Here is an 11,296-nt window from a genome sequence, read left to right as displayed (position 1 = left end):
CTTTGTTTTTCTGGCTGTTAAATTCCCAAAATAATATAGTGTTCATTTAAGAGGTGGATATGATTTTCCCCAGGTGGCAGCACCAGGTAATAAAGAAAGAGCCATGCAGTTCCATCGTTCTGCCCGGCTGCTCTGGGTGTGTTTAGAGAAGCTTTTAAGAGATGAAAGGAGTAGGGAATGGGCAGAGTGTGCTCCCCACTAAGCACAAATAGAGGACAGTGATTTGATTGAGCTGCGAAGGAGTTATTTGTACCCAAATCAAAAAGAGATGTAGGAATAGTTGTGAAAATCCATTTCTTTTCCAGATTCATGCCAGTATGTTCTGCTTTACACTGGTGTAGATGGAAGGGAAAAGCTCAACCTTTAGAGGCTTGTCAGAAAGAGGGGGAGGAAATGCCTGTAATGCCCCTGAATTGAATTATAATTCAGGCAGTGAGTTAGAACAGAGACAACCTGCTTGTATTGACGGGTACAAATTTCTTGTCTAGCGTTATATTGAATTTCTCTTTCAGTGTTTTCTCTATTTCTTCATCTGCAAGCATTCTGATTTCCACAAGATCCATATTGTCCCTATAATTGTACTTCATCTCAGTGAGTTTCCACCCCACCAGTGCCCGGATGCCGTCGGCAGTCTGCAGGCTGCAGATAGACTTGGTCACAAAGAGCGAGTCGGGCGCTGTCTGCAGGTGGGCATTGCAGCCTCTGAACTCTTCAATGTCTCGTGGCTGAAGGGTAAAGAGGTAAATCCGACGGCAGACTTCATCTTCCACTTTATGGGAAGTGGAGGCACCATGGTTGGAAACCCACTGCTTCCTTTTCACCTTCTCGAGGTACCAGGTCCCGCTCTCCTCCAGGAAGCGAAAGACCCCGGGAGTCTGCGGCTGATCTGTCCCTGAAATCAGCTCCATTGGCTGCCACAGCTGGTAGGCCATCCCAAACCCCCCATCCACGATGTAGGATTTGCCATCAAGCACCACTTTTAGCAGCAGATGATCTATTTCCTCTGGGTAGGCGTCGTGCTCCGGAACAAAAACTTTTGCTCCCAGAAGGGTGACGTCATAGCCCAGAGTTTTCAGGACCCAAGACAAAAGGTAGTTGTTTTCCATGCACCAGCCCCCACGTTTCTTCCTCACTATCTTGTTGTAGGTCGCTTCCAGGTCCAGCTCAATCGTTTCCCCACAGTGGATGCTGAGGTTTTCAAAAGGGACAGCTTGGATGTGGTGCTGGAATATATCTGACATGGTACCCAGGTCTGGCTTATTGTGGGAGCCCCGGTAAGAAATTCTGGCAAAATATTCCTTGATGTCCATTCTGCCTCTGAGAGAAGGGTGGGAAAAAATAATAGGTTGTGTCAGAAGTGATGGAAGGCTCTTCCCATTCCTTATAATGGGGCGCTCGGAAGAGGAGCAGGATTTGACTAATGTCTGTCTCAAAGGCAGCTGAGTATTAGTGCTGAGAGAAGCCAATGGGATGCTGCTGATGAGCACAAATGTTATTTTTATTTGCTTCTTTTACAGCTGTGATGAGAGGCTCCAGCTGTGCTAAGCACATTTCAGCAGAGTTCCTGCCCAGCAAAGCTACAAATCTCCGTAGGAAGGAACAAAAGCAGTAGCAGAGATGTTTCCCTGCTAGAAATGATAGGAACTGAGACTCTCCAGATCTGAACTGCTCATGGTCTGACTCATTGAAGCAGAAGCAGAAAACAAACCCTCCCACTCTTGCAGAGCAATCCAGAGCCTCCTCTGCAACCAAACATGAAACAAATCTGTCCTGCTGTGGTATTTCTTCATTATTTAGGCAGCCTAGCACAAGCTGGTCTCACTTGCTCCTGCTCTCTGTGCTGGCAGTAGCAGATGTGACCTGGAGTGCAAAAGGCTGCTTTAGGGCAGAAAAGGCTGTGGGAGATTTTTTACTGCATCTGCTGTAAGCTGTCTCCCCCCAAGCACAGCTTAGCTCTCCAGCTCTGCTAATCACAGTCCCATGCCAGCAGCAGGAGGAGTCCAAGGTTTGGGCCAAAACTACAAATTTCAGGGGCTCTCAGATTTTCTGGCATCATTTTTTGGGATGCATTTGCTCCTTCTACTCATGGTCACCCCAGCAGTGAGTGTCTGCTCATGGGTGAGGGAACAGGCATTGCCCCACCCTGGGATGGCAGAGGGCTCAGTGTGAGGCTGTTTCATAAATATGGGGGTGGAAAGCAGCTCAAACCCTCCCAGCCCTCCGTGGAAGGAATGGGATTTTGATGGAGCCAAGTACTTTTGTTGTTCCTCCCCAGGCACTGCAAAAATTCAGGCAACTGTAAGTATGCAGTAATATTGTTCAGATTGTTGACCCAAGAGGTCCCAAAATGTTCTTAAGTTCCTGTATACAACTCTCAAAGTAAAATCATAAGATAAACTCCAACAGTTCCAACAGGATTATATTCTCGATCTGATGAAAAATGGCACAGCCAAAATTGAATGGGAATTTTGGAATGATACTTTCAGTACATAAACAAAGCAATTAAAAATTCCCATTTGGTGCAATACCCTGGCAGAAGCAGAGGGTGTTTTGGTTTGCCCTTTAAGATAGAAGCCTTACAGAACTCTTAACTGTTGCATCATGGCCACTCCCGTGTTTCAACATCCTACAAGCAGGCCTGAGTGATCCACTGTGGGGTTAAGAGCATCAGGTTTAGGGCATTCGCTTTGTTCAGCTCTTGCCTGTTCCCAAGATTTTCCCCAAAGCCCCAGAACTACAACTCTATTCATTTCTGAAAACTTGGCATAAGCTTAGTTGTTGCCGTGTGAATTTTAAACCAGCATCACCAGCACTGAGCTGTTTTTCCCTTTCTTTCTCCCTTCCTTTCCCTTTACCACAGCAGGCAGAACACATGTACTAACTTTTACTTGCAGGGAGAATGTTGCTGTGGGCTTTGTCTGTCTGTCTGTCTGTCTCTTGCAGGTGTTTATAAGGCTGTTTTAACTGAAATAAGGCAGATGGCACAAATGCCCGAGTTGCTTCAGGCAGACAGCTGAGTAAATAAACCAGTGTATCTACGACACTGAGCAGCTGAGCTCTCCCTGCTCTGCCCTTACACCATTTCTGCTGTGTTTTGTCTCCAGCCAGATTTAACTTCCTGGTTAGACAGCGCTCAGCTACAAAGATCCAGGGGTTAAAATAAAGGCTTACCTGGAAAATCAGTTCAAGCACCAGGATACCTCCGGGATTTTGGGGGGGTGGTTCTAGGCTAAAGCAAGTGGAGTGGCTGTTTGTGCTCTGCCTAGCACAGGCAGGGCTAGGACTGCTCTCCAGCTGCTCTTCAGGGGAATGTCTTTTCCCTGAACTTGCTTTCACCCGCCTCTGTCAGATTGCAAAAGCTCAAAAAAAAAAAAAAAAACAAAAAAAACCGACAAACCAAACAACCTCAAAGGGTGGAGCATGAGAGCTGGAGTGAGCCAGCAAAGCCAGCAGCAGTGGCTCGACACACGTGCAAACCTGGCAGTTAGAGCAGAGGCTGCTTCCCATTTTCACCTGTTCCTCTCTGTGGGGGCCAGCTCAGGCTGTCACCAGAAGGGTATGTTTTTGTTCCAGTAGCTTGCTGGATGCACTTAGGTGACACTTTTTTTTTTTTTCTGCCAGGTATTAGGTTACTGTTTGTTTGGAAACGTGGGGAATAAATCTTGCACGTGTTCAACCTGAGAAGGATTTTGCACAGTTTCTGAAAATCAGCAAGATTTCGGTGCAGTAACTTGCACCTGCAACCCCCTTGCCCCAGTCAGCAGCACGAGAACTTCAGCACTGCCTTTGCTTTGTTTGCTCTCTGTGATTTACATGTATTTTTTGATTACTGTAAATTTCATAGAATATAAGGAAGGACTGGGACAGCAGTGTCTCTTCTTTAGTCTTTGCCCACAGGTATCACCTGTGGATGCCATGGTGGTTAAGATGTTTTTGGCAAAGTGATGGCTATGAAGTGCCATCAGGGAGATCCATCCTTTCACCATGTTTCTTGTTGCTTTTGTATCCACCAATTTTGCTTGCATTTTGCCAAGAGAAGTCTTATTCATTCTCTGACATACACAGCTGGATTTTTTCCTGTTAGTTCTCCAAAAGTAATGCCAGTCCTTCACATTTAGTATCAATGGCAAGTTCCATTCAAACACTGATTTATTGGGATAATTAGCAGAGATAATAAATCAGATGAAGCAGACACAATAAATCAGATGAAACGGAGATATCTGTGGTAACCCATTACACAGCTCCACTCCCATATCAAAAATTGGCTCTTTATCATCCCATCAGTGGCCAGTGTTTGACCCCACAAGTGAGAACCGATGCCCAAGCCAAGAGGCACTGAGAACAATGGATAACCTGCCCTTGTCAGGCTCCTTTGGGCAGATGCTGTACATGGAGTAATCCCTTCTCATCCCACAATCTAGGAGCCCCTCGTTTTGACAGAGAGAAGCCAAAAGCTGAGCAGCCAGACCCCAGTGCTGGTGGGAACTGCACTGAAAGAAGCCCTGATACCCATCACTGTGTGGTGTGTGAGCAGACCTGGCTGTGCTCCTTCCCAGAGTCATTTGGGACCACAGATGGTGCCAAATGTGGACACATGCTGTGCTCCCTCAGGTGAAGTGGGTGGGGATCTGTTCCAGCTAATTTTGGGGTCCCATAAGTCACAAGTGTTTTCTAACCAAGTAGGAGCGAAACCCATTTCCCCCAGTGCTTGGATACTCAGCTTTTCTCAATTCCTCTCCCTAAAACGTAGATGATATTGAGCATTTTCTTCCATGTCTTTCAAATCCTCATCCCAACTCACTACCCTATGCCATTATTCCTGCATATCACTTTGCTTTTTCTTCCCATCTGCACGTTTTGGTCCTCAGGCCATTAAAACCACCCTCCCCAGGCATGGCTAAGGCCATCGCAGGGCAAAGCTCTGTCAGGGAGCACTGAAGGGAAGGAAAGGCTGATCTTGATCCCAAAGCCTTGATGAAGTCTCTTTGCCTTTCAGCACTGTGCCAGCTGGGTTGTGGAGAACATGACCACAGAGAGAATGTGCAAATGGGAATGTCCTTGGAAAGGACGTTGCTGTCCACCTGGACACTGAGATGCCATTTCCCGTGGCAGGAGCTGAAGCTGCCTGAGCTTTTTCTAGAAGATCCTCAATGTAATTGCACTCATTTTTATTTATTTATAAATTTAAATTTATAAATAATTAAATGCTGACAGCATTTAATTTAATACTGAAATCCTCCTCTCATCCTAACTCTCCTGAGAGGCCTCATCAAATATCCCTCCTCCCCGCTTTAATGGAGTATTATATGCTGCAATATTTGCCTGGGGAAATAAAAGCATTAGATTCCCTATTTGGGGTAAAAGTCAAGGGTCTGCTCCCTTCTATGATCACCTCTCTGGCACACTGTATAACAAAGCAAGGTATATTAGATTATGTCATATTATAACCAGAATTCTTAATATACAAATTATCTGGTATGCTACTTAACTATCTGGTTTTGATGGGAAGATTAAAAAAAGAGACTTCTAAAGTAATAAATCAATTGAGATGCTTTAAATGGAATTAGTATGAAATCTTAAATTCTAACACAAGGTCAGATCATACTGAGCTCCTGGAAAGGGAAACATTGTAGACCCTGAACCAAGTGGCTGGCTCTTGCCTTAAATTTCCAAAGGGAATTTAATAGAAGCAGGCTGACCTAGTCCAAGACTGGTAAACAATATTCACACTTATAAACATATTCATAATGGCAAAACTCCTTCATGGTTGACATTCATTGCCTTCCTTATTTAATTCTAGATATCAAATACCTGTGGCTACATATCCTTCTGTGTTTGTATCTGCAACATCCACCACGTGCAGTTGGGTCATGTCCATCCCACTGCCCAAAGGATGAGTCTGCAACTACAGCAGCATCTTTTGCTCATGGAACTACAGAATGGAGCAGCTGTGCTGGACATTTCTTGGCTTTTTCTCAGTGGAGAAGAGACCAAATCTCAATTTTAGTGTTTCCACTGTCTGAGGCATCTTTCTGAGGTCTGGTGACTGTCAAAAGTTTTCTCCTCTGTTTATTTTGCCCTGCCAGTATGAGGTTTTTCACACAATCCAAATCTGAGGCTGTTAATGCAGAGCAAGGAGCCCATGTTGGTCTGCAGGTCCTTCCATCCCTGAGGGTTTCAGCGTAAATGTCTTACATGTAAATGGTCGTAATTCAGTTAAATTCCATTACAGGGGGAACAATCTGCTTTTCTGCATGAATGGCTTTATTTCCTATAAGTTTTGAAGGAAAAATAGAACATTTTAAGTAAGTGCTTTGGTGAAAAGCATCTGCCTGTTAGGAAGAAGAAATTGCTTCCATTTCACAAGAAATAATTGCACCCTCAACGTGCCCTTCCTGTTTCCATCTCGTGGGCTTCTTCTCCTGGAAGATGCCAGCGGTGTTGTCAAACCATGAAAATGCTGAGGAGAAAGTTCTGAAGGCTGGAAAGGAAAGTTGTGCTGGTTTCTCTGAACGTGTTGGTAGCTGGGTCTGTGAGAGCTGGCGAGCAGCTGGGGAGGCTCCAAGCCATGGTAGCAATGGCTTTGCTGGCATTTGGAGACAAAGTGTTGGAGAGCACTGATGAGGAGGATGAAGAAGAGAAGGAGAGCAAGGTGGTGTAAATGCTCCCATAATTAACCAATTAATAATGACCATCATGTTACATTGTCACTGCCTAATGAAAGTATGACAGTGTAATATGTAACGGGGCATCAGCATTGCTGGCTGGACCCTGAGACAGTTTCATTTCACACATCCCAATGAGAACTGTCCATCACGCTGTCAGAAGCCTACTCTGGATATTTTCCAAAGAGAAAAATTTAGAAGTTTGGAAAAATTTAAGGCTGAAGTGCTGTTACAGAGCTGCAGCCGGGCAAAATGGGCATCCATGGCAGAGCCTGCAAATAAAGCAGATGTTCTGTGGGGAAATACTGTTTAAAACTCTTTAATTTCACCACATTTTCACCTTTATTGTCCAGCACTCGTCATGATTACCATTACCCAGGAGCTACCCAGGTACCTCTTGGGTAATTGCAGGGCAATGCATTCTCCTGTGCGGGGAAAAAAGGCCTCATTTGAAATATAGATATTATGTTGGTCTAGTCCAAAAGTCAACATAAGACATCCTGTTGCAATTAACTAGCTGATCATCTGCAAAAACCCTGTACAGTTGCTAATCAAATACATAAAATAGCCTGTGACCTGAGCACACATAATTCCACCCATTTAGGTATAAGCTGCCAAACAAAGAAGGTTTGCAAGTCAACAGTCTCCATCACTGTCAGGCCCAGAAATGGCTGAATATTCCAGCCTGTGCACCATATTGTGGCACCAAAAAATTATTGTTGCAAGATATTTTAAGAGGAAAATACTCCCTAATAATAAAAAGGTACAACGACCAAAGGAGAGTTATATGTGTATGAATACAAGGGGGTGATGAGCGTTCACTCAGCCTCTGAAATTTCTTTGGTGATCTATATATATATACTGTATATATTTTTTTTAATATATTTATAAGCTTAAAAAAAATATTTTTACATGTGCCTAAATGCAGCAACAATCACCATTTATGAGCAGTGAAAGTACCAAGCCCCATCCCCAGAAGGGTTAAATTGTCCTCATTCCACCACAGCCACAAAGCAATGCTGCTTCCACTCTCCTGGCTTTGAGCCTGCTCCTCCGAAAAGCTCCTCTAACACCAAACTGCTGTTCCAGTGCAAAGACTCTCATGGAGTTCAGTGGGAATTTGGATCAGTCATAATTCAGGCAATCAGCCTGGAAGCATGCAAAGCAGGAACAATTACACGAGTTCTGTCATTCCCATTACTCAGATTTTTTTTTTATTTTTTTTTTTTGGAGGTAGGTGGGAGGGAAACCTTTTATCTCAGTGAAGAGTAGGAAACAGAACGTTACAGTGACAGCAAAGGGGAAAAAAAGCAACTGTGCCTTTGGAAAACACATTTTCATTACAATGTACTAACATGAATCACAGAAATAATATATGTTTGTGATGACAATGTATTGCTGCCACTCCACTGCTGACTTGGGAGTGCAACTGGGGAAAAGAAAGAAGAGATGCTCTGGATTCAAAACACTTCCCCAGACTTACCTTTATTAGGATTTTTTTGGCTTTTCTCCCTGCAATGTGCTCATGGGGGACACAGGTGTGACTTCCAAGTGGCACTGCAGGAATCATCCACATGTAAATACACTTTCCACATGTTTCTTTCTGCCTCCCTGGTATGTCCACAGCTGGTATGTACAGCACAAATTACTGTGCACCACGTATAGTGTATGGGAAAGAAGAGAGATGGACTATTCACACCTGGAGCAGGAAGGGAGCAATTGGAGTTGGGAAGAATCACCTGTGGATTTGCTGGCTGGCAGCCTGCACACTGCAGTATCCAAGGAGGAATGCAGCCCTCCAAGGCTTTGGGAAGGACCAAAAGCTGGGAAGCAGATTTTAGATTAGGTCAGTGCAGGGATTGCAGAGCAGGGAAAGAAATTCCAGGTAAATTGTCATAGCTGGTGGGATCTCAAATCACATCCACTTCTGCATTGATTGGCTGGGAGCTGAGTGAACCTTTTAAAAAGAAAATTTCAAGTTGCTGAATCTAATCATCTTCCATGAATCAAGCTATGCCAAAAAGCAGCCCTTTCCCAAAAAACAGCTCCACACCTGCTGTGCTGACTCAAATGTTACCCACAATATTATTACTTTTTTTTCTAGCAAGGAGCAATTTGGTCCTTGATCATATGAACTAGTGAATGGCCTTTGCTGTGAAATGATGAACTTGATTAAATTGACATCAACCCTGGGCATTTTCATCCCATAAGGTAAAAGGCAAGTAATTTCTGTACAATGGCAATGGTACTTTCTTTTCCTCATCAAACCATTGCAAATAGATGCTGCACCCAGGTCAATGTTTCCTCATTGGCAGATGCTGAGGATGCTGTCATACTGGAATATTGTCACCCACCTTCCACACCTTTATTTAATAGAAGTTGTAGTATGAAATTCTGGTCAAATAGTCCTTGAAAAGTAACCACTTGCTTTTCAAGCATCTGGAGACACAACTCTTCTGTTCCTCTATTTAAAATAAATAGACCTGTCATGGAGAAAAACCTACAGTTCAGCCACACACCGTGAAGTCCCTCTGAGACCAAACCCAACAGTAGATTTGTCAACTCACAGTGATGTTATTTTTAATTGCTTTCTCAGCAGTTGTGCTGGGAGCCCGGCCGGCGCCGGGCGCTGCACCTCGTGTTCCAGCACAGCTCCTCCCAGCACAGATCACATCCCCCTGGGCCAGAGCAAATGTGATGATGACAAATACAGTGTTGTCACTGGGGCTGGAGTCTGGGACCCTGAACCCGGGATGGTGGTGGAGGACAGTACCTTCAACTCAGGAAAGCTTTCTGCTGAAATATCAGAGCTCTGCAAACCCTTTGGGAAATTTCCCAGATGTAGCAGGACTCGACAAAGCAGCTGTAATGTCCTTTTTCCTCACTTTCCAGCTTTCATGGGGGGCACCAGGTGCTCCCCAGCCCTGCAGGGAAGATGGGGTGAACAGGTCTGTAAATCCTTCAGCAAGTGAACCCTATCCCCTTCATCACCCACAAAAGCACTAAACAACCTCACCAAAGCAATCACCAGTCCCCTCATCTGTCTTTGCCAAGTCCTTACTCAATTTGTAATTATTCTTCTAATTCCTGTCTATGCCAGCATAGCTAATAATTTTCCAGACAGCGTTGCATCAAAATCTTTACTGAAATGCAGCACCTGAAGTCCCACTACACATTTTTCCCTGCAGAAAATCGCGTACCTAGTCATAGAAAACCAGTAGTTAATTTGGGCTACTATTTTTAATAAACTCCCATTCTGTGGTTATTGCTCACAACAGTCAGAGGCAGCCATAGCATCTGATGTGCCTGGATCTGTCTCTCCCCTTATGCATCTATCCGAGGGAAATTCTCCAGCGGCATCTGAAATCAGACGGTGGGAATGTATATTCTGCTCTCAGCTAATAATTGAGAGACTAAACCTGCCTGGCTGCTGGGGGCTCAAGGGAAGGGCTTGGAAATTGGCTGAGAGCTTCCTTCTCAACTTTTGTCAAAGCAGCTCCTGAATGTTTCATCACAGGAAAATTTGCCTGCATATTTATGTGGCCACGAAGATACCCGGTTTAAATCTGCAAAATCAATTCACCAACTGCATCAGTTCTCTCTCTCTGTTACTCCAGCTAACACTTCTGATTCAGTTTTCTTCACTCTGCACAATGAAGACGTAAATAGGCAATGCCCTGCCCCATCCTCCTCGGAGAAAAAGTTTCTCTTAATCCTTTGCTCATTAATGTACCATTTTTCATACCTAAGGGTACTTGGTCAGGACAGCAGAAGTGAAGCCCAGCCTGGCCAAGTGGGCAGACTCAGAACCTGAAGAAAAATCCTTTTTTTTTTTTTTTAAACTGTCAGGAGCCAATCAGTGACCTGGAGTAGAAAACAGTCAGTCAACATCACAAAACCAGTTAGTTCCTAATGCTGCCAAGTACAAACCCAAATCTCACTCTGGTTCAAGATGCAAACCTGAATCATAGCTCTGATGCCCAGCTGGCATTCCCTCTTTATTTGCTTTTTCCTTAGTGTCTGTCCAGTGCTGAGGCAGAGCTGCTGCCACACCACATATTCCAGCCTTGGAACAGGGTTAATTCTGCTCTTCCCTCCCTGGGGACTAGCACATACTTTCAACACTGCACATCATTTTATCAGTTCTATTCCCAGTCTCCAAAACGTCAAGTTTCTTTTATATGAATGTGCTGCAATTTAGTACCATCAGCAAACTCTGCTGAAACAGTGAGAAATGCAGACCTAGGAAAGATCCCTGTGGAAATCCACCCCCAGCCCTTCAACAGCGCCAGCACTTTGCTCTCTGTCAGCCCTGAAGCACTTTAATTCACATAATCTACTCTCATTTGTTTCCCACCTCTTTCCCTGGCCTCCATTAATGATCTGGGTTTTTGTGTTATGTGTTTAAAATGCTAACTAATAATACATACAGGTTTACTTTTTCCACTGGTAGCACCTTTGTGAAATATTAGTGATCACTAGATGTCACTGTAATTTTACTCTGTCTCCAGCCCCACTGAACCAACCTGATCCCTGGGCTCTAGTGAGCTTGCTTTCAAATCCTTTTGAAGAGTTTATTAGTGATCAGAAAACTACCCAGCTGCCATCCAGACAGAGGGTTTCCTGGGGCG

General features: G+C 44.4%; 1 protein-coding gene and 1 long non-coding RNA gene across 2 annotated transcripts; one reads left to right on the top strand and one right to left on the bottom strand.

The window, feature by feature from the left end:
* Positions 1 to 437: 437 nt before the first annotated feature.
* LOC135422004 (arylamine N-acetyltransferase, pineal gland isozyme NAT-3) lies at positions 438 to 3,308 on the bottom strand. Its single transcript, XM_064670953.1, has 2 exons — positions 3,172 to 3,308; positions 438 to 1,317 (listed from the first exon to the last, which is right to left on the bottom strand). The coding sequence occupies exon 2, from the start codon at positions 1,308 to 1,310 to the stop codon at positions 438 to 440; it is 873 nt and encodes a 290-aa protein (XP_064527023.1). The 5' UTR covers positions 1,311 to 1,317; positions 3,172 to 3,308.
* On the top strand, positions 1,198 to 6,968 carry LOC135422007 (uncharacterized). The gene is made up of 4 exons (XR_010434273.1): positions 1,198 to 1,274; positions 3,898 to 4,611; positions 4,997 to 5,152; positions 5,801 to 6,968. It is a non-coding gene; the product is annotated as an uncharacterized LOC135422007 (long non-coding RNA).
* The last annotated feature ends 4,328 nt before the right edge of the window (positions 6,969 to 11,296 follow it).

The sequence above is a fragment of the Pseudopipra pipra genome, chromosome 14 (assembly GCF_036250125.1).
Source record: "Pseudopipra pipra isolate bDixPip1 chromosome 14, bDixPip1.hap1, whole genome shotgun sequence".
Classification (NCBI taxonomy): Eukaryota; Metazoa; Chordata; class Aves; order Passeriformes; family Pipridae; genus Pseudopipra; species Pseudopipra pipra.
This window is presented reverse-complemented; position numbering and strand designations above follow the sequence as displayed.